This window comes from Gymnodraco acuticeps, unplaced genomic scaffold, assembly GCF_902827175.1.
Source record: "Gymnodraco acuticeps unplaced genomic scaffold, fGymAcu1.1, whole genome shotgun sequence".
Taxonomy (NCBI): Eukaryota; Metazoa; Chordata; class Actinopteri; order Perciformes; family Bathydraconidae; genus Gymnodraco; species Gymnodraco acuticeps.
This window is the reverse complement of record NW_022992250.1, coordinates 5,192,815-5,215,897: the sequence shown is the minus strand read 5'-3', so window position 1 is coordinate 5,215,897 and position 23,083 is coordinate 5,192,815. Positions and strand designations below refer to the sequence as shown.

Genomic DNA, 23,083 nt, shown 5'->3' with positions numbered 1-23,083 from the left:
CCACAGGTGATTCATACATATAGTCACATTTTATATACCTACCATATTATTTGTAATGACTTTTTCCTGTTTGTGGAGATATATATAAAGTCATAAACGTATCAATAAGTAATGATGGTGTAGTTATGTTCTAGAGCTGCAAATATGTATCAATATGTTTCCTCTATTAAAATAATTGACAGCTTTTATGATAATTGCTTAATTGGTTTTGTTATATCATTTTCTTTAAAGAAAAAGAGTTCAAATTGTCAGAAACTATTATTCTCGCTTCTTATATTTCGTTTTCTTCAATCCTTGTCAGGAAACGGAATATCTTTTGTAAAAATAAAAAATAAACACAAGAACAGAAATATAAAAAGACATTGTCTTTGGCTTGTAGAAAAGTTGATCAACCTTTTTCATCGTTTTCTGACATTTTGTAGACAAACAACAAATACATTAATCCTCTATCATATATAATCATTAGTTGCAGTCCTGTAATATTTCCTCTCCTGTTCTTGTGTCTCAGTGATGAAGACATGCAGAGTCTGGCCAGCCTGATGAGTGTGAAACCTGCAGATATCGGCAACATGGACGACTTCAACGAGAGCGATGAAGACGAGGACAAGAAGTCTATCACTGCTACAGGTAGGCTGACTTAAACAAGCACTGCTTCCAACTAGATAATTAGTATCTGCTCATTTGTATATGTTTTTGTTAATATTTGGCCTTTTTTAATTAAAATGCAGTATGTCTTATGCTGCAGTTTTTGGCTGTTTAACCAAGCCTAAAGGCCTATTCATCTGCTAGGATTGCCTCAGTTCTGACTAATTACATCCAACTTTCTTTCAAAAAGAAAACCAGTGAACTCACAACTTCTCTCTGGGATCTTCACTGTGAAGTATTTCTCCTGACTTTTTTCCTTCTCTACCCTCTTTTTCCTGCAAACACTTCTTCTGTGCTACTCTTTTCTGGCCGGGCAGTCGTCCCACACACTCTCATTCGCCCAAATCGTCCTGCTCCTCCTCCACCTGGCAAACGAGACTCTGTTGGACTCTCTCTTCCAGCCTCAGGTAGCTTCCTCTTCCTCTTGCCCTTTCTTTCACCGACGCCTGCTGTTTGTTTCTCTTTCCTGAGAGGCGGAGGTGGGAACAGGAACTCTGTCTCCCTGTCTGTTATTGGGAGGCTCAGTTTATATAACCATATTTCACACATGCATGCTATTTGTTCTGCATACCACATATTTCTCATCCAGACATTTTTGAGAATCATGTGATGGTACACTAATGCCACCAAAGTTTGTTTGGAGGCATGAAAAGCTGTAGCTGCATGACAGAGGTTATTGTATCCAGAGAGACATTTCACAAGTGTAACCGAACCACAAATAACCGTAACTCTGACAACTGATCACTTGTCCTGGACGTTTCTTTTTTTAGAATGCAGCCTTTTTCAGATGTTATTGATACATGTACTGTACGTTTAATAAATAAGGAGAATATGTAAATTCGCAAGGAAAGTACCTCCAAACTCTACTAAACCACAGTACTAAAGTACATGTACTGAGTGTACTTTGCACCACTGATGTGCACACATTAACAACTGCAATGTATTACAGAATCCAAGTCTAATCAACTCACTACGGAAGAGTTTTAGGGCCACACCAAAAGTGATTTTTTTCTTGTTGAGAAAAAACTAAAACTATGAAAATTCTGAGATTTAGGATTTTTTCTCAAAATTATGACATTTTTCAAAAATCTGAACCCACATTTTTATTTTTACTTTTGGTCACATACCACATTTATTTCCCATGTGGCCCTCATTCTCTTTCATATCTCCCAATATCTCATTCTTTATTCATGACCATTTCCTTCTGTCTTTTTCATCTCTTTCATCAAAAATCTTCCCTCACTGATCCTCCTCCATCCTCCATCTACCCTTCCAGCCTGTGGACGTGATGGCGGCCCTTCCTCTGCGGTCCTCTGCCGCCCTCCTCTCCCTATCGCTCCTCGCCCTTCGCCCCGCCGCAGCCGTCACTCCCTGACCTCAGAGATCCAACCATCCCCTGGTCCCTCCCCTCAGCCCTCACCCAGATCCAAGCATAAAACATCCTCCACCCCTCTCCTCTCTGAGGCTTCTTCCTCTATCCCACTCCCTATTCCTCCAAGCTCCCAGCCCACAGTGACTCCGCCCTCCACCCAGAGTGCCTCCCCTTTCCTGCCTCTACAGGATGTTGCTCCTGCCAAACCTCCGTCTCCCAAAGCCTCCAAAGCACCTATAATTACGTTGTGTTCTCAAAACATTTCCTCTTCTATTCATCCTGCACTTAAAAGCTCTGAATCTCTTCCTACTTCACCCGCTGCCACAGTGGAGCCTTCTTTGCCCTCTGTTCCCGTTAATTCCTCCTCAAATACCCCCTCCAATGTGCCTTTTAGGCCACCAGGTGCCTCCGAAACACATATCACCTCATTAACTCCCAAACTTCACTCCCCTGTTTTATCATCACCCAAAATGACCATAGCATCAACCTCCACAGCTCCTCATAGGTCTTCCCTCACTGTATCCACTACTCTCACCCATAATACCACCTCTACTGCATCCCAGCTACTCCCCCATAGTTCCTCCTCTCCATCAAATCCCACCCTGACATCTGAACCTCCATCCTCTCGCCCTACTCTCACCCGGAGCCTCTCTCAGCCTCCCTCTCTGCCCAGAATCTTCCAGTCAGGCTCAGGAAAAGGTATCAACACTTTGGCTTTTCCACAAAACTGATTCCTTTTTTGACCTTGTGTTCCACATGATTAAGAGTCATGCCCATGTTATTTGAGAAAGATCAACACAGTGTGTAGTATAATGTGTATGTACAGTATAGTGAGGAAGATCAGTTTACAGAATTTAGATTTAAACATCTGTATGTCTTGTTAGTGCTGCAGTATCTCACACATCTGACCTATTCAATTGTATTTTCTGGGCAAAATACCACCAGTGAACACAACACAGCAGGAAACATATTTACTGGAGGTTTATTTGAATATTGAAATCCAACCACCAAGGAAGTGAGTGGTATCTAAATCTAAAAGTTTGACAGTTCTGTTTCAGTCCACACTTTCAGACATCTCATACTATCAACACACAACATTATTCCTAAACTTCTTTCAAAATAATACTGGCCTGGCTATTCTTAAATGTTGTACATTTTAAGAATATATCTCTTACACTCTCTAATAAATATATAGAAAATATCTATTAAAAATATAGAAAAATGACATCATATAGTAAATTGTATAACATAACAAAATGTATCCGATATATATTGAGTTCAACCGGCCCTTACACAGTTGCCTAAATTTAAGATTAAAGTGAATAAAAAAGCACTTTGCAAGTATGGAACATTAAGAAAATTAGCTTTTTAATTCAGCCTTCTTAATTGTACATTAATAGCATTTTGATGACTTTGAAACTGCTAATCACTGATGAGACTGCAGCAAACAGAGATATTTAGATCAGTTCTCTAGTGGAGAACAATGAGTACAATGCATGATAAATAATTAGCCAAGCTGTTTCCCTTTCACTCTTTGCTTCTTCCTTCTTTTTTTCATTCCTCTTTTGCTCATCACTTCTCTTTCTACCCTCTTGTCCTCTCCATAGTTCCTGTTTCACACCAACGGCGCCCCCAAGAGGTTCAAACCAAAGAGGATCTTACTTCACTTTCTGGTCTGTCTCTGCTGTGAAAAGAGATGCTAGTCCATTACTAATTATCTTTTACAAATAATTTTCTTAATTTCTCTGTTTTGCTTCTAAAATCATCGTCTGTCCTCTCTAGGCCATGCTCACATTTTCAGACCTCAGCTCGTCAAGTCAATCGATCGCCCCTCCTCTCCCTCTCCTTTTTCTGCTGATGCCCCCCCCCCTGAATCAACTCCTCATCTCCCTAAATCTCACCCCTCTATCTCAGAGTCCCCGAGAGGTAACCAATGTCAGAAATATACTCTTCTTCTCCTCTGTCTTCATCCACCATCATTTATCTTGTTCCTATATGAACCTACCTTACCTTACCTCTCCTATCTCCCTCTCCACCTCCTCTTCCCTGTCCTTCCTCTCTGATCTCCTCAGGTGCTCAGGGGTCGTGGTTGACATCAGGAAGTGACATCAGCACTGTCCCTCTGCTGTGTAGTCCCGACCTCGATGCCCTGTGTGACCCCGAGGCTCCAGCCCTCACTGCCTCCCTCCCTCGCTCCTCACCCTCTCGCTCCTCTTCTCTTTCCACCTCTGTTTTATTCTCCTCTCCTCACACTCAGCTCGCTGTTTCTCCCTCTGCTCCTCCCGCTCCCATCAGCTCCTGTCAGTCAGGTACAAGCAGTGGCGCTCTGTACATTTAATGCATGACAAAAAGACACAAAGACCAAGATTTCAGAAATGTGAACTCACAACCTTCCGATCTTCAGCCCGCCTCACTATCCATTATTAGACCACCACCACCACCACTGTTAATTCAGTATAAAGTCATAGCACCATAAAAAAACAGACCTAATAAAATACCGTTATTGGTATTTTTTTAGGAGCATACAATGACTACAGTTTTTTTTCATTATATTATAAAAAAACAAGTGACAATACAGTCTTTTTCTGCAACACTATCAGAAATTGTATTATCATACTTTTTGTCTTTTGGAGGCGGGGGACACAGGGGGGTCCAAACTCAGTGTTACAAGGGTACTGGCCCACTCAAATGAAAACAATCCTAACTCAGTTTATTTGAGCCAATTGAGTTGTGCTAATTGATATAATGAAGATGTCTAATTTGTAAGCATTTTTAAGCTAAATAACTAAACTCTTCTTTTTTGCAGCGATCCCTCAAAGAGAGGAATATGTTTCATCAGTTCTTGCTTTCGCTTTGTTCCCCTTTATTTCCTTTGTTTATAACTTCTTTCATTATCTGTCCTTTTTCTAGGCTCACTGTTTCCCCTCACTCAAGTAGACGAGGAAACAACTTCGAGCCAAGACGAGTGTTCCCCTCAAAAGAACCGGACAGAGGCCAACTTCAGAGTATCCAACCAGCTAATCAGACCAGCCCAGGATTCAAAGGCAGCCATCCCAGAAAACAAAGCTGAACCAACAAGGATCAGGTGAGGTCATGGGATGTCATGTATCACATGAGTGTTTACATTTAGGTTGCTTGGTTTGGAGCCTTTAGAGGTTTGTTTGGCCCCGAAATGCTGTGTGAAGTCAAAATGTGTCAGCAGACCACAGAGCTAAAGAAGAGGCATCTTGAAAACTGGTGGCAGATAGCAGAGTTTGGGAGAAACATGGACACAGAGACTCATAAAAGCAAGCATAGAGAGTTCATCTATACACTTGCTTCAAAAATAGACCAGCAATTGGGGAAATACGCTAATTAGCTTTTTGGCAAAGGGTTAAATCATTGGTGCCGGTCTCAGGTCTGTCTGTTCAATATAAAGCTTCAACCAGGAGACAGTTAGCTTAGCATAGCATAAACAATGGAAACAGGGAAAATAGCTAACCCTGCTCTGTCCCAAAAAACAGCACCTAATCTGCTTTGCTCCATGTGTACAATACACTTCAGAAAGTCCATGAAGTAAATAAGACCGGCCCAGATATAGTCTTGCACATAAACAAGCAACGTTATATGTTCTTTGCTTAGCGAACTGACTGCTGGTGGTAGCTTTCTAATAAACCGACAGCCCTGAGCATATTGATCTCCTTAACTCTCAGTTTCAATGCTATTGAAACTCATTATAATCCAAATGACACCACACCACGCTATTTAGTGCTGACTGAGACAAACCTGCTTCAGCTTGCCGACAATCTTGTGGTTAACAAAACATTTACTGTGTTTGTTGATCAAGATTTTACTGACACTATTGCTCAAGGTTTTGTGGTTGCTATGTGCTTGGTGTTTGTGCTTTTTTGATGCTAACAGTGGGCTAACAGCTGCAAAGTGTGTTGTACCCTCCTGTTGCATTGACCTTGGAATAACTTTAGGGTCTGCTCTGTGGCCTGCGGGCTAACTTCCCCCCCAATCACTTCCTGCACGCTCGGCATCGTGAAATCTCACCCGCTCATCTCTCGCGGCTGACCTCCAACATTTCTGCCCCCAGTCCTGCCCACTCAGAGCTGATAGTAGCCCCGCCCCCTCCGTGGCCCTTCTCCTGCTGTGAGAGCTCCACCCCTCTGCAGACCTCCACCAATGTTGTGGCGGCGTTTATCACTCCTAAACACTCGAGCGCTCAGGGGGAAATTGATTTGAAAAGGTCAACCAATGAAACAAGTGTGATTGTAAGTGCCTTTAAGGCCGAAAAGCCGCCACTGGCAAAGCCTGAGCCTGAGCCTGACTTTGATGACATCACCTTTGAGTCATTCAACCAGACGCATGAATCAGGGGGGTTGTTTCTGGAAGAGGATGACTCGAAGCGGGATACTATTAAAAGGTGTCCTCCAGGGTGAGTATTTATATCTGCAGATACAAATCAAATAAGAAGTTTGCAAAATGTGAACTGGTGATGCAGATAACACACACACACACACACACACACATACAAGAACACACACACACAAACACACACACGAACACGCGCACACAAACACACACACACATACAGTTAGGTTTAAGGAATATTGTTTATCTGTTCTGCAGTCTTGAACAGAAAACCAGTGAAAAGGCCGGTGGAGAAAATGAGAAGTTAGAGGGAGCAGCGACCGACAAGGAGGTGAAGATGGAGGCAGAGCAGAAGAAGAAGAGGGAGAGAGAACAAGAGGAGGAACAGAGGAGGAAAGATGGAGAACACAAAGTGATGCTCCAGAAGCAGGAAAAGGGGAGAAAGCATGAAGAAGAGAAAAAGAGACTGTTAGAGGAGGAGAAGAAGAGGCTCTTACAGGAGGAAGAGGAGCTCAAGAAGGAGAAGGAAAGAAAGAGATGCGAGGAGGAGAGACTCCTTGTTGAGAGGAGAGATAAACAAGAGAAGCAGAGGGAGGACAAGAGGACGCGGGATGAAGAGGAGAGGAAGAAACGAGAGGAGCAGAGGAGACTTCTGGAGGTAGAGGGGGAAAAGGAGAAAGTAAGGAGGGAGGAAGAGAGGAGGCTGGAGAAGGAGAGATTCTTAAGAAAAATGAAAGAGGAGGAGGAGAAACTTATGGCGGAGAGGAGAGTGTTCGAGGAGAAAAGAAAGGGGAGGGAGGAAGAGAGACATAGGCTCCTGGGAGAGGAAGAGAAGAGGAAGATGGAGGAGAGACAAGAGAGGGAGCAGCAGAAAATCAAAGAGGAAGAGGAGAGGATAAAGAAGGAGGAAGAACAGAAACAACAAGTACAGGAGGAGGAGAGGAAAGAGGAAGAGAGAAGGAAAAGGGAGGCAGAAGGGGTGAGGAAGAAGAGGGAGGAGGAGGAGGAGGAGAGGAAAGAGGAAGAGAGAAAGAAAAGGGAGGCAGAAGGGGTGAGGAAGAAGAGGGAGGAGGAGGAGAGGAAAGAGGAAGAGAGAAAGAAAAGGGAGGCAGAAGGGGTGAGGAAGAAGAGGGAGGAGGAGGAGAGGAAAGAGGAAGAGAGAAAGAAAATGGAGGCAGAAGGGGTGAGGAAGAAGAGGGAGGAGGAGGAGAGGAAAGGAGAAGAGAGAAAGAAAATGGAGGCAGAAGGGGTGAGGAAGAAGAGGGAGGAGGAAGAGAGGAACGAGGAGAAGGAGGGGGAGGAGGAAAGTGTGAGAGAGATGAAAGAGAATGAGAGACTCATCAAGAAAGAGAAGGAAAGGAGGGAGAGGAGGAAAAAAGCAGAGGAGAAAATACGTGAAGAAGAGGAGGAGAGGAGGAAAGAGAGACTCTTGAAGGAGCCGAAGGAAAAGGAGGCTGAGATGAAAAAAAAGAGGGAAGAGGAGGAGAAGAGACTTAGAGAGGAGAAAGAGAAAAGGAGAATAAAGGAGGAAGAAGACATGACAAATAAAGAAGTAGAACAGAAGAAGGAAGAGATGGAAAGGAGGAGGAAGAAAGAGGAGGAAGACAAAAGGAAGAAGGAGACCAACAAGTCAGATGAGGACAAGCAGAAGATGAAGACTCCTTCTCAGCTAAACACTGACCTCCTTCCTCCCAGTCTCACACACCTGCCCACAGCTCCTAAAGATGGACCACAGACTCCACTTCCTGCTCCTCTCCTCCCTCCTCTGGACACAACCAGCTGTACATCCAAGCAACGGTCATATCAAACTCTCCACCAATCACAAGACGGAGGCATGACCCTTCAATCTGTCAATAAACCAAGCTCCGCCTCCAATGAGCGGTGAGTTGCACCACTGAAAAAGTTACATTTTGTCACACTGTCGGTGTTGATTTTGTTATACTTTAAACGGCTGTCATTTTCTTTCTAAATCATCAAATAAAATCTGTGTTTTCCTTGAAAAATTACTTTAAATTAACTTTGTTTTAATACTGGTTAACTAAAACATCTAACATTTGTGTTTTGGATTATTGCTCTGCTGTTTTGTTGTGATTATTTTCTTTGCTCTTGTAAGACCTTATTGATTATCTATGTGGTACGGGTGGGTAGATTGATCCCCAGAGAATGACATAGATACCATCGATACTGAGTCTTGTTTTGAGTTGCAACACTTGCTAGATCTGTTATTTTCTGCTGTTGTGTGTGCATCATACATTCAAATTACCTTATTTACCATTAACATATTGCATTTTACCATGCATGTATATAATAGACAATAGACAAAAGAAAATACTAATCTCCAAGACACCATGCAATTAAAATGTAATAATGATGCATTTCCCCAATGAATCAGTGTTTTTGTTTGCTCTTCTAATAACAAAAAACATTGAAATCAGTAATCCTGGCCGTGGGAATACTTGGTATTAAATTGTGTGGTATCACTCACCCCTACTTTAATTTGTTTCTGTTGTTAAATGGCTTTCCTCCTATGTCTTTCTTATTCCTGCTGAACTCTTTTTTCATACCATCATGCCCCCCACCCTTCATCTCATCCTATATATTTATTTGTCTCCCCTTATTCTAGTTTGGGGCAACCCTCTCTGTTAAAGGAAGGTTCATTGCCAAAAACTGTTGGCCCAGAAAAGAAAATATCTGCCACATGTCCTCCACGAGGCCCCACTTTTCAGGATAAACCTTTCACATTAGAGGTGTTGACCCTGGTGCCAGCTCCACAGAGGCGGTCTGATGCAGAGACTCCTGTGTGGAAATCGCTAGAAGGGAGAAATGGGAAAAGATATACCTGAAAAATGCTCTGCTAACAAGGGTACAAAACCTTTGTGCAGAGGGTAAGAATGGATGAGGGGACGTCTGTCTGTCTGCTTTGTCTGTCTTTACGACTATCAGTGTGTGTGTCTGCTTCGCTGGTGGTCTGGCTTCTTAATGATAGAATAGGCCCCAAAACGGTAACGGCTGTGTTTTCATGTGATTTTTTACTTTTCTCCTAGCTCACAAAAACAAGATGCTGTTCAGGTGGACACGGCTGTGAAGCAGGAGCCCCAGCCAATCACAACAAAAGACTCAGAAACACCTCACATTGTCCCAACTCCAACTGAACCCGGCGCACCACCAAACAAAGAGCAGCCCAAAGAGCCAGAAGGACCCAGCGTGGAACCAGAAACCTCAACCGAAGTTTCCCCCAAACCAGCCTTTGAGCATACGGCTTTGGCGCTGGAGTCGCTGCTTCCCTCAAAACCAGAACCAGAACTGCGGCAGGAACAAGTCCTCCAGCCGGGGAAACCACAACGGGAGGGAGCAGATGAGGGGAAACCATCCGAGGCCGTGACTGGTGGTCAGGAGAGTCTCATCAACAATAAGGAGCCAGTGTGTGAGGCGGAGAAGCAGCTGTGGGCGGCAGTGGAGGAGACCACAGCGGAAAGAGGGACGGAGAGTAGTGAGAACACTGAAGAGAAGGATGAGAAGAAGGAGGAAGAGGGTGGTGTAATAGGGGGGTGAGTCAGTGACGGTTTCTTGCAGCATGGCATGACATATTTGCTTTTGCTTGCAAACCACCACATACATACAAACACACACACACACACACACACACACACACACACACACACACACACACACACACACACACACACACCTGTCCTGCACATGTACTGACTCACGTGGTGCTGCAGCCTAACCATTGCTTAGTTAACTTCATCTTCATCTCAACTTCTGTCTGCTGTTTGTTTAAACTGACTTATTTGATGAGAGGTTTCACAAGAGTACATTTTGTGCGTGTCTGTGTGTGTGGTAGTGCCCAGAAATGTGCACACACAGAGGCAGATGTGTGTGTTGCGGAGCAGCAGATGGAGGCTCCGGCTGGCTTCATGTCAGCGGTAGTTGGGGTGTTTTATAGAGGGTGAGTCAGTCCTTCTGCCCTGCTATGAGTTTTGTGTGTGTGGGGGGTTATGAAAACATTTCAGTAGTCCAAGCTTAGATAAAGTCAGAACACGCCATTGAAAAGAACTACTGCTACGACCTTTGAGATAAATGTTGCACAAAACAAGTAAAAACAACAAAAAGCAATATTACTTCATCAAGTAAAACTCAAAAAGAGGGATTACATTTAACTTAAGTGACTGAAGTACCAACACATTCTCACTCCCAACTCGGCCTATGTTGACGTTATGTCAGGGTCCCTGTCATCGAGTTTCAACTATCAGGGAGTCCCATTGACTTGTATAGAGTTCCCTGAACGTTGGTAATAGACGAGTTGGGATCGTGGCAAAATGCTCTCCGCAGATTCATTCTCACAGCGTTTCTCAACCTTTTTCTAACTCAATATCAAGCCACACTTATTGTTTTTACTTCTTTATTTTAATTGAATAATGTCGGACTTTTGTTGCCGTCAGTTACGGGGAGAGTAGGGGCTCAGAAAACTGAAATCTGTATTGTTTCATCGTTTTTTCCTTCTAATTTTGTATTATTTTCTAAACCACACACTGTTATTTACTCAACAATAACACACAATTATCCTTGTGTTTATTTATTTGTTTGATTGTATAATGTCAGACTTTTGGAGTCCATCAGGACCGAGGGTCGGAGCAGCTCATAGTAGTTGCTTTAGAGAATTTTACACCCGGAAGTAAGTATTCTCTCCGCTTTGCTCAAACCCCGTGATTAGTCCTCAAGCTCTGTGATTGGATGTTTGAGTGGCAGTGCGCCGAGGGTTACGCTGAGCATCAAACAGCACTTTGAAATGGGATGGAACCACGGCAGACTATCCAAAACTGGATTCGGATGGGTCCACCACCCCCCTCCCCCACCCTGTCCCCAGAACTACACATGCTGACTATTGTGTGTTTCACAACATGTTCTATGGCACGTCTCTACTGGGAATTGTAGTTTTAAAAGACGTTTTCGTATTTCCCATAATAAGAAGTTGCCAGTATTAAATTGTGTACATCCCTGGAGGTTTAGGAGATAGGAAACACTCAAATTTAAAACATATAATTAATAAATGGGTGAAAATGGCTTGTGTCCATAATGGGCAGCATTAATATATACCCACATGACAGCTAAGGTCAGAACAGCTGGTCTTATGTCTGTGACCCCTCCTGTTGTTAATTGATAAGCCTGAAACATGCACTTGTCAATGTTCAGAGGCACATTTTGCAAATATGGCAGTAGCCATCTATCAGCTTAAGATAAGATATACGTTATTGATCCCAAGTTGGAAATGTTTTCGTTACAGCAGCATGTGTAAATATGCAGTGGTGTTTATTTGTAAATCATTTAGTATAATCACACAAATTCTGTGTTTTATATTTAATAATTCTGTGTTCTTTATTTATTGAATGTTCAATACCTGACAAGGTCGGAGATGAAAAACTTGGGTCGCAGGTTCCTCAACAGTGCATTACAAGACATCTATCAATATGTGTGTATACCTCCACCTGTCGTATTCTGCACATTTCTTATACTATCTACATACATCTTATAAGAGTATAATACATATGTATAATATCAGTTAAAATAAGTGCTTAAACATACAGTAGTTAACATTGCAGAAAAGCAATATATTAGTACTTTGTCAGGCTTAATATGTATCTGTAGATACCCCCAAAGCTTTTTTCTTATTCAAAAGAAGACCTTAACCAAGTATTCTTTAATGTTTAAATAAAGCCTTATTAGTTTGTCTGTCTGTGTCTCCTATTAATATCTGTGCACCTTTATGGTGTAAATATAGCCTATCTACCAATTGGATCAAATATAAAAGTCAGCCGAATTAGTGTTGATACTACAAGGAGACGTATATTTTGAAGAGAAATTGAAGATGTTGTTTAATTGCTGATATATTTATGATCCACGTTACATATTCAGTTTCGGCGGCAGTTCTTCCTGTTTGTCCAGAAGTCTTCTGATCAGGGCTCTATAAATAAAGAACTACGGCAGATGTGTAATATTTAATGCAGCCGAACTGTGTATTACAATGCCGTTATGTGATGACTTCCAAAGAGAAAAGCAAGCACAGTCGGAATAAAGTATTATTTTATTTTTTTAAATGTTTTCGGATTTCACATTGCATAAACACCATATCCCAACGTGCATTGCGGCTAAAACATCCAATCACAGAGCTTAAGGACTAATCACGGGGTTTGAGCAAAGCGGAGAGAATACTTACTTCCGGGTGTAAAATTCTCTTAAGCAACTACTATGAGCTGCTCCGACCCTCGGTCCTGACGGACTCCAACTTGTGTTTATTAATCAAACAAATAAATAAACACAAGGATAATTGTGTGTTATTGTTGAGTAAATAACAGTGTGTGGTTTAGAAAATAATACAAAATTAGAAGGAAAAAAGGATGAAACAATACAGATTTCAATTTTCTGAGCCCCTACTCTCCCCATAACTGACGGCAACAAAAGTCCGACATTATTCAATTAAAATAAAGAAGTAAACACAATAAGTGTGGCTTGATATTGAGTTAGAAAAAGGTTGAGAAACGCTGTGAGAATGAATCTGCGGAGAGCATTTCGCCGCGATCCCAACTCGTCTATTACCAACGTTCAGGGAGCTCTATACAAGTCAATGGGACTCCCTGATAGTTGAAACTTGACGCTAAAGGTCCCCCCCTTGCGTTGGAAAGTGACGACAGGGACCCTGACATAACGTCAACATAGGCCGAGTTGGGAGTGAGAATGTGTTGGAAGTACCATATAAATTAATTGCATTTTACTTGTACCATTGGATCTGTTTCCAATTTTACGCTGAGTTATCTTTCTCTGAATGCATAAAGCGTTTCTTCTGTCATCATGCTAGAGGGGATGGAAATGCCAGTGGGCTTAAGTTGTGCACTATTGAAAGTGTAGGGTGGTTCTCAGTGCAACCAACAATACATGTTTCCTCTGTGTGCTTTGGACAAGCACCAAAACAAAGTCTGAGAAAATGGAAACTTCTTAATCAAGCATGCTGTCACACTGTTCAGAGACTGCTGAGGTCATTTGAGGGTGAGCCGTGTCTCAGAGTTTTTTCCTGTCCCTTTAGCTATGAGACAGTGGCTTCCATCCTGCATACATCTGGACCTGTGGACACAGGTCATCCCCATCACTCTGCAGAACAACCATGCCTCCTTATAAGTAACGAAGATCAGGAAACTTTACATGGAGAAGATGTGAAGATGCCAGATGACGAGCCACTGATTCCCATTGTTGTCGACATTTCTCCACCTACGGCTTTCTCTGACACAACAGAAAACCAGAGGATTAGTGAACAGGCTGGATTAGCTCAGAAAACCTCACATGGACTCAGTCTGGTGGAAAATCTGAGACTGGCAGCTAGTGAGCAGGAGAAAGAGAGGGAGCAGGAGAGGGAGAGAACGGAGAAGGAATGGATAGAAAACATTAAAAAGGAGGAAAGAGAGAAGAAGGAGAGAGAAGAGGCAGAGAGGAAAGAGAAAGAGAGGTTGGACAAGGAGAGAAAAGAGATGGAGAAAGAAAGGATTGAGAGGGGAAAGGAGGAGGAGAGAAAGAAGCTGGAAAAGGAAGAGTTGGAGAAAAAGCTAAAGGAGGAGAAAGAAAAGGTAGAGAGAGAAAGGAAGCAGCACATTGAGGAAGAAAATAAAAGAAATGAGGAAAAACAGAGGTTGGAAAAGGAGAGAAAAGAAAGGATTGAGAGGGAAAAGGAGGAGGAGAGACTGAAGCTGAAAAGGGAAAAGGAAGAGAGAGAAAGGAAGCAACATGAGGAGAGACAGAGGTTGGAGAAGGAGAGAAAAGAAAGGATTGAGAGGGAAAAGGAGGAGGAGAGACTGAAGCTGGAAAAGGAAGAGAGAGAAAGGAAGCAACATGCGGAGAGACAGAGGTTGGAGAAGGAGAGAAAAGCTGGCAAAGAAGAAGGAGAATGAAAAGGAGGAGAGAGAAAGGACAACATGAGGAAACAGAGGTTGGAGAAGGAGAAGGAAAAGCTGGCAAAAAAGGAAAGAGAGGAGAAGGAAAAGGAGGAGAGAGAAAGGAAGCAACATGAGGAGAAACAGAGGTTGGAGAAGGAGAGAAAAGAAAGGATTGAGAGGGAAAAGGAGGAGGAGAGACTGAAGCTGGAAAAGGAAGAGAGAGAAAGGAAGCAACATGAGGAGAGACAGAGGTTGGAGAAGGAGAAGGAAGAGCTGGCAAAAAAGCAAAGAGAGGAGAAGGAAAAGGAGGAGAGAGAAAGGAAGCAACATGAGGAGAAACAGAGGTTGGAGAAGGAGAGAAAAGAAAGAATTGAGAGGGAAAAGGAGGAGGAGAGACTGAAGCTGAAAAGGAAAAGGAAAGAGAGAGAAAGGAAGCAACATGAGGAGAAACAGAGGTTGGAGAAGGAGAGAAAAGAAAGGATTGATAGGGAAAAGGAGGAGGAGAGACTGAAGCTGGAAAAGGAGGAGAGAGAAAGGAAGCAACATGAGGAGAGACAGAGGTTGGAGAAGGAGAAGGAAGAGCTGGCAAAAAAGCAAAGAGAGGAGAAGGAAAAGGAGGAGAGAAAGGAGATGGAGAAAGAAAGAATTAGGAGGGAAAAGGAGGAGAGAGAAAGGAAGCAACAGATTGAGGAAGAAACGAAACAACATGAGGAGAGACAGAGGTTGGAAAGGGAGAGAAAAGAAAGAATTGAGAGGGAAAAGGAGGAGGAGAGACAGAGGTTGGAGAAGGAGAAGGAAGAGCTAGCAACAAAGCAAAGAGAGGAGAAGGAAAAGGCAGAGAGAGAAAGGAAGCAACATGAGGAGAGACAGAGGTTGGAGAAGGAGAAGGAAGAGCTGGAGAAAGAAAGGATTAGGAGGGGAAAGGAGGAGGAGAGACTGAGGTTGGAGAAGGAGAAGGAAGAGCTAGCAAAAAAGCAAAGGGAGGAGAAGGAAAAGGAGGAGAGAGAAAGGAAGCAACATGAGGAGAAACAGAGGTTGGAGAAGGAGAGAAAAGAAAGGATTGAGAGGGAAAAGGAGGAGGAGAGAAAGAAGCTAAAAGGGAGAAGGAAGAGCTGGAGAAAAAGCAAAGGGAGGAGAAGGAAAAGGAGGAGAGAGAAGGAAGCAACAGATTGAGGAAGAAAGGAAACAAAATGAGGAGAAACAGAGGTTGGAAAAGGAGAGAAAAGAAAGGATTGAGAGGGAAAAGGAGGAGGAGATAAAGAAGCTAAAAAGGGAGAAGGAAGAGCTGGAGAAAAAGCAAAGGGATGAGAAGGAAAAGGAGGAGAGAGAAAGGAAGCAACATGAGGAGAGACAGAGGTTGGAGAAGGAGAAGGAAGAGCTGGCAAAAAAGCAAAGGGAGGAGAAGGAAAAGGAGGAGAGAGAAAGGAAACAACATGAGGAGAAACAGAGGTTGGAAAAGGAGAGAAAAGAAAGGATTGAGAGGGAAAAGGAGGAGAAGATAAAGAAGCTAAAAAGGGAGAAGGAAGAGCTGGAGAAAAAGCAAAGGGAGGAGAAGGAAAAGGAGGAGAGAGAAAGGAAGCAACAGATTGAGGAAGAAAGGAAACAACATGAGGAGAAACAGAGGTTGGAAAGGGAGAGAAAAGAAAGGATTTGGAGGGAAAAGGAGGAGGAGAAACAGCGGCTGGAGAAGGAGAGAAAGGAGATGGAGAGAGAAAGGATTGAGAGGGAAAAGGAGGAGGAGAAACAGAAGCTGAAAAAGGAGGAGCTGGAGAAAAAGCAAAGGGATGAGAAGGAAATGGAGGAGAGACATAGGTTGGAGAAAGAAATGAAAAGGAGGGAAAAGGAGGAGGAGAGACTGAGGCTGGAGAAGGAGAAGGAAGAGCTAGCAACAAAGCAAAGAGAGGAGAAGGAAAAGTCAGAGAGAGAAAGGAAGCAGCACATTGAGGAAGAAAGGAAAGAAAATGAGGAAAGTAAGAGAAAGGATGAGGAGGATCGGGTCAGGCAGAGAGAAAGGGATAGCAGAGGAGAGAAACCACAACACAAACAAGAGATTATCTCTGGTTCTACGTCACTGCAGGAAGTCATCGACAGCCAATCAGATCACTGGCCTCCTCTGAGAGAAGCAGAGTTGGATGATATTGCAATTGATGAGAAACATCAATGTGACGAAGAGCAATCAGAAAGCAAGTCGGATCCCAAAGAAGTGAAAACAAATACTGAAGTCAAACTGGTTCCGAAGACACCTGCTGATTCTGTCCCTGCAGACAAAACAACAAGCACACTGGAGTCTAGATCAGTCAAACCTAAGGACTCTGTAATTGCTGTTAAGAAAACCCTGGATAATCCTGGTCTGAGATCAGTGAAAAAAGGCAACCTAAAGTCTGGTGCCATCCCAGTGTGGTTGAGAGAGGAGGAGGATGGGGTGGAGTATGAGAGAGGACAGGAAGATCTTGGCTCTGTCTGGATGGCTGAGATGTACATGGAAGGGAGAGCAGGGTGAGTAAGGGGGAGACCAGACAGGGAGGGAGGTGAGTAACCGGGAAATAGCTAACGGCTATTTAGGGGAAGCAGCCTGTTGCCTCCTGTGGATCAGAGGACTGTGCCTGTGTGTGTGTGATGAAGCTTCCTCCAATAACAGAGGCCTTGACTCACCATATCTCCAGGGTAATAATAATTACTAAGCATCATTATCCTAACTTTACTGAGGGTTTGGTGTTTTCCTGCCTTCTCAAGAAACAGTTGCGTGTTGGCATGTGAGTCATGTACTATTTGTTTCCCCCACACAACATAATTACCAACTTGTTTGTGACTAGGATATCTTCTTCACATGTTGCCTCGATTATGACTTGAAACGACAAAGCTTTTCAGGGCAAATATGATGTCAGATGAAAGAGACAGAGACACTGCTGGTGTTCTAGAAACAACAGGAAGTTATTGTGGTTTTGCCACAAATGTCTGCTTAACCCTCTTTAGTCCGTGTTATGAATTGTTCTTTGGAATTGATTGAGTCACATATTTTTTTAAGCATCCAACCTTAGCCAACCCTAATCCCACTCTGCCAAATCAAATCTGAGAAATAATATTGTCAAATAAATGGGATACCCTCCTGTTATATTCGTTTTTTGTAACAGCAATAATATTCGTGGGTCAATTTGACCCAGTGCATGTTTAATTATCCAAAAATGGTCAGAAGCCCCAAAATCCAGATTTTTTTTTTTACATAGTTTGTACCTTTTATTACTAGTATAAATTAAATCAATATTTAGTGCAATTGTGTTATTCACCCCTCACAGATCATGATTCCATTAGAATAAGTCACTCGTTTTTCTCAAAACATATACATTCAAACACATTTTTCTATTTTCTTTTTTACATTGGAAAAACCTTGATATAATATACATTAGTTTTGCATAACATGTTTTAAATTAATTTTAAAATGTTCCAACTTGTTTTATAATTGGTTGATGTTGATAAATAGAGACGAGACACCTCTTCTGTTCAGGGTCAAATTGACCCGTTCACTTAGAATCAAGCCAAATGAGTCATAAGGATTTGTATTGAAAGTATTTTATTGTAACAGCAATTAAGAGTGTGTGTGTGTGTGTGTGTGTGTGTGTGTGTGTGTGCGTGTGTTTGTGTGTGTGTGTGTGTGTGTGTGTGTGTGTGTGTGTGTGTGTGTGTGTGTGTGTGTGTGTGTGTGTGTGTGTGTGTGTGTGTGTGTGTGTGTGTGTGTGTGTGTGTGTGTGTGTGTGTGTGTGTGTGTGTGTGTGTGTGTGTGTGTGTGTGTGTAGGGTTGTGGTGTCTGTGAACACAAACTTGGAGGATTGAGGGACCCTGTTCTTGATCACCAGCATTTCGGCAAGGAGTTCCGTTCTGTTCTTTCGTACAGTTCCAACCATTGTTAGCTTTCTCTTCAGGAGCTCCTGACCCAGGTTGTAGGATGTGAAGAACTTGTCACAAGTTATGTTGTGACCCCTGAGACCCTGTGCCATGTCGAGCACAACCCTCATTACATTACATTACATTGCATTTAGCTGACGCTTTTATCCAAAGCGACTTACAATAAGTACATTCCACCAGGAAGACACAACCTTCAAGAAAACAGAATCATATAAGTACATCAGGTTTCATAGAGCCAAACATTTCAAGTGCTACTCAACTGGCTTTAGATAAGCCAGTCCTTTATTAGTATATAAGTGCTTTGTTAATAAATCTATCGCTCGAAGTGGAGTCGAAAGAGATGAGTTTTCAGTTTGCGCCGGAAGATGTGCAAGCTATCTGCCGTCCTGATGTCAATGGGGAGCTCATTCCACCATCTTGGAGCCAGGATAGCAAACCCACGTGTTTTTGCTGATGGGAACTTGGGTCCCCTTCGCAGCGAGGGTGCAGCGAGTCGTTTGGCTGATGCAGAGCATAGTGCACGCGCTGGGGTGTACGGTTTAACCATGTCCTGGATGTACGAAGGGCCAGATCCATTCGCAGCATGGTAAGCAAGTACCAGTGTCTTGAAGTGGATTCTAGCAGTTACCGGAAGCCAGTGAAGGGAGCGGAGGAGCGGAGTGGTGTGGGAAAATGTAGGAAGGTTGAAGACCAGACGAGCCGCTGCATTCTGGGTGAGCTGCAGAGGTCGGATGGCACATGCAGGTAGACCAGCCAGGAGGGAGTTGCAGTAGTCTAGGCGTGAGATGACGAGAGCCTGAACCAGAACCTGAGTCGCTTTCTGTGTCAGCTGGGGACGTATCTTCCTGATGTTGCAAAGCATGTATCTTCAGCAACTGGTTGTAACAGCGATGTTTGCAGTGAAGGACAGGTTGTTATCTAGGGTCACACCCAGATTCCTTGCAGTCTGAGTCGGGGAAACAACTGAGGTGCCGATGTTGATTGTTAGGTCAAGAGTGGGACAATCTTTTCCCGGAAGGAAGAGCAGCTCAGTCTTGTCAAGGTTGAGCTTGAGGTGATGAGCAGACATCCACTGAGAGATGTCAGCTAGACAAGCAGAGATGCGTGCGACGACCTGGGTCTCTGAGCGGGGAAAGGACAGAATTAATTGGGTGTCGTCAGCGTAGCAGTGGTATGAAAAACCATGCGGGCTAATGACTGATCCGAGCGAGTTTGTGTACAGGGAGAAGAGGAGGGGACCAAGAACAGAGCCCTCATGCCCTGATTCCTCTCTGGGGCTCCTCCAACTGGCTTTCCAGTGTAGGTTTAGTGCATAGCTGGAGTTTGCATCACATGCTGCCCATATTTTCAAGCCATATTTTGCCGGTTTCGAAAGCATGTATTGCTTGAACGGGCAACGACCTCTGAATGCCACCAGCCTTTCATCCACTGTGACATTAGGTCCTGGGTTGTAGAGAAGTGGAAGCCGCTCTACCCTCTTGTCCCATACTGTCCTTGTAGCTGCCAGCTTGTCTCTCTCACTTCTGTCAGCTCTTGTGTCACGATTATCAAATCGGATCACTCTTGAGAAAATGTGGAAAGTCCCCAGAGACATTGTGGCTCGAAATATATTCCTGCCTGTATCTGCGTCCCACAGGCTGGCTGTCGATTCATCCTTGGATTTGTAGACCCCAGCCAGGATGCGGAGACCCAAATACGCATTTGTAAATGCATTTCGTCCAGCTCCTTCCACTCCTCCCCATATACACGTCTCCCTTCCAGATTGGTCATATCCAGAACGATCTTCAGCACTGTGTTCGAAATTACCAGCTCAAAAGCAGACTTGATGTCTGTGACACCCAGTGTTGGGTGTAACGCGTACAAAGTAACGTAACTACTTTTGCCGGGTACAAAGTAGTGTAACGCGCTACTACGGAAAATGTGGTAACGTAGCGTAGTTTCTTCTTCAATTCGCCGCAACGTTACTTTTCCCAAGGACGAGTGACAGTGACACTGCCTACTCAGCTGTGTGCTTACTGTAAACCGTGATCGTTTTTCTCGTGTCCAGGAGAGAAGCTTAAAAAGGAGACTAAATGGAGTCTCTGAGAAGGTTCAAATTGTACTTTAATTAAAAATATGGCGCGGTAATGTTACAAACAGGATATTGTTCAGTCAAGAGAGAAAGGCTGCAGCTTCCTCTCCTCTCCCAGGTGCTGGCCGTGCCGAAGAGAGACCACAAGCCTTCGTCTTTCTCGCTTGCTGGCTGTTCGCTCCTCCTCTCTGTGAGCTGTAGTGCCGTAGGAGACTTCCCCCCTCGTTCGTGTCCGATATCGCGTTAAACAGAGGATTTCGACATTTTACATTCATTGCTTACTTCCACATGCCTTTTCTCCTCCTTATCTCTTTCATAACTTTATATGTAATACATGTTAACGGCGTCAATAGCCACTTTAATGATACTAATGGACGGTAGTCCCGGATGTCGTCATGAAGGATTTTCAGAATAAAAGCTTGGTATTGAGAACTTCCGTTTTTTTCCAGAATAAAATAGCATTTAAACCATAGACTGTATATATAAATGGACGTAGGGTCCGTGACGTCACCCATAGGATTCTGCAGAGTTGCCGTGAAGCCCTTGGTAGGCGGAGTCGGCCACTAACGGCTCGACGGTGTTGTCAGAGTCAAACTCCCGCCTTCTCCCGCCTTCTCCAAATAAGGGCAAAGAGGCGGAGCTGAGGCGGAGCTGAGGCGGAGCTGAGGCGGAGCTGAGGCGGGAGCTGAGGCGGAGCTGAGGCGGAGCCGAGGCGGAGCCGAGGCGGGACAGGGCGGGACCTGCTGCCAACGAGCGTGACGTTCGAGTCCTAGCTCAGGCTAAGAAGCTAAGCTAACATGCTCTCAGTATCAATCGAATGTAAAACATGATTGATGAAAGTAGTAAATCGGTCAGATTCGACCCGAAGACAACAGGAGGGTTAATGCCATATTCACTTAGTAACGCATGAACAACTTTTACAAATATTTCTATATAGTCTGTGTTGGTAAATGTCATCTAGGTTGCACATTTCCTGCTGAAATACATGCATACCAAGTCACTGCGTGGCACTTTGGTTTTGATAAAACAGTGTAGTTCCACTATATAAACGTTACATTCATAATCAAACGAGACAATCTGATAATTAGCTATTTGGTATTATTCTTAATGCTTGTCATTCACACGTTAATAAAATAAAAATAAGTACCGATACATAGCAGAATAATTGTGGCGGTGTTCAGCTTAATAAGCCTTGCTCAACATCATTTATTTAGCTAATACTACAGCGGGCTGCAGGCGAACCAAGTCCGCGTTACGATGCATTCCTTGATCTCCAGTTATAACGCCGGACTCCGCCGCTGGCCGAAGCTAACGGAGCCCCAGGGTGCTAGCTACGGCCGCCGGGACGCGCTAGCGAGCTAGCACCCTGCAGCCCCGTTAGCTTCGGCGGCGTGGACTCCGGCGGCCCACCCCTTTTAACATTTGCTCCCGTTTAGCATTATGGGCGTCATAGCCATATAGTATAAAAGTCTTACCCAAGGCTGAATCATAAACTAAACTGTATATATGTATAAAGGGTTACGTCCATAGCTGGCTAATAAGCTACATAACAGGCTAAGCTAACAAGCACACAAACACCTGCTAACGGGGTTAACATGTATAATATTATCATTTTACTCACCGAAAAAAGCTGAAAGTAGACTTCTTGGAAGATCTGTTAGTACATTCAAGCGCACAGCACGACATTTTAATTATCTGGTATTTGTAACAATATTCCCTAACAGGCACGATCACCACGAACACAGCTAAGGATCAAGTACAGTAACTACAACTAACTAACGTTGTAGCCTCTATGGTTGTAGCCTAGCAGATTGGACAAGTTGCTGTTAGCTGACAGTGAGGCAAGTATCTGTCAATCAAAGTGACCACGCCCTAATGTATGCACAAACTTTAAGACCTAATATAAATATAAAGGGTCGCGTTAGAAAACAATTCACTCACAGATCCATAATCATGAACGTGGAATCTAACTATATCGATAATAACATGTATGGAGCCAGGGGTAGAAACATGTTTTTTTCTGCTGTAAAATCGGGCATTTTAACATGGGGGTCTATGGAAATTGCTCCTTTCTGCAGCCATCGCCTATCGGCCAATATATGAACTGCAGTGTGTGGCACTTCCGTATTGGCTTCCCGGCTCTACCCCACAGTTTGCCGCTTGATTTAAACTGACGGTATGTTTAAAGGGATAGTGGAAATCCGCGAATTTTGGGTTTAACTTATGTATTTTTATTAAAAATAAGCATAATAAAAAAATTTTTTATTTCATGCGCCTAGTTTCATTTTATTTTCAATTTTACTGTGCCCTCTCAATGAAACGAAATACTTCGGGAATCGTCGGGAATCTTCGGGTGATGACGAGAGCATAGGAAGACGGGCACAAACAATGGCGGACATTCAATAGCATTTGCATGTGAATAGCCGACCTTTATTATGGTACCAAGTATATTGCCATAAATATGATGATTGATTATCAGTAAAAAATTCTACGTGACACAACGACATTGGATTAACCTTGAGATGCGTTTTTATTCCGTTGAACACAACTTTTGATCACAAATCAAAAAAGGTAAGACGTAATTATTGTAATATTTTTGGAACCGGATGTTGTTTACTTTCTCTTTTCTGGCTGATAGCTCCAGGAATTCGAGGTCTTACAGTGATGACATTACATGTGTGGAATCTGTGGAGTCTTAGCTTTAAATCGTATATCTTGTTTGTGCAGTTAAGATAGTAATAAGGGCATTTCTACCGTGTGTTGTGTGTAAAAAAGCGTTAGCATTAGTTAGCATTGTTTCGCTCAATGCTAATTCAA

The 23,083-nt window shown here is 43.3% G+C and overlaps 1 protein-coding gene across 22 annotated transcripts in view; it reads left to right on the top strand.

Moving 5' to 3' along the window:
* Positions 1 to 23,083, top strand: part of LOC117540026 (EH domain-binding protein 1-like protein 1) — a 39,941-nt gene that overhangs the window by 5,943 nt on the left and 10,915 nt on the right. For 5 of the 22 annotated variants that reach the window (XM_034206420.1, XM_034206423.1, XM_034206421.1 and 2 more), the window contains exons 6-16: positions 509 to 627; positions 963 to 1,052; positions 1,922 to 2,716; positions 3,625 to 3,690; positions 3,800 to 3,943; positions 4,090 to 4,326; positions 4,928 to 5,102; positions 6,096 to 6,437; positions 8,069 to 8,254; positions 9,418 to 9,921; positions 10,221 to 10,325. In XM_034206420.1, coding sequence (XP_034062311.1) covers positions 509 to 627; positions 963 to 1,052; positions 1,922 to 2,716; positions 3,625 to 3,690; positions 3,800 to 3,943; positions 4,090 to 4,326; positions 4,928 to 5,102; positions 6,096 to 6,437; positions 8,069 to 8,254; positions 9,418 to 9,921; positions 10,221 to 10,325 — 2,763 coding nt within the window. The remainder of the gene's footprint in view (positions 1 to 508; positions 628 to 962; positions 1,053 to 1,921; positions 2,717 to 3,624; positions 3,691 to 3,799; positions 3,944 to 4,089; positions 4,327 to 4,927; positions 5,103 to 6,095; positions 6,438 to 8,068; positions 8,255 to 9,417; positions 9,922 to 10,220; positions 10,326 to 23,083) is intronic. The other 17 variants (XM_034206433.1, XM_034206432.1, XM_034206425.1 and 14 more) reach the window with 14 other exon arrangements.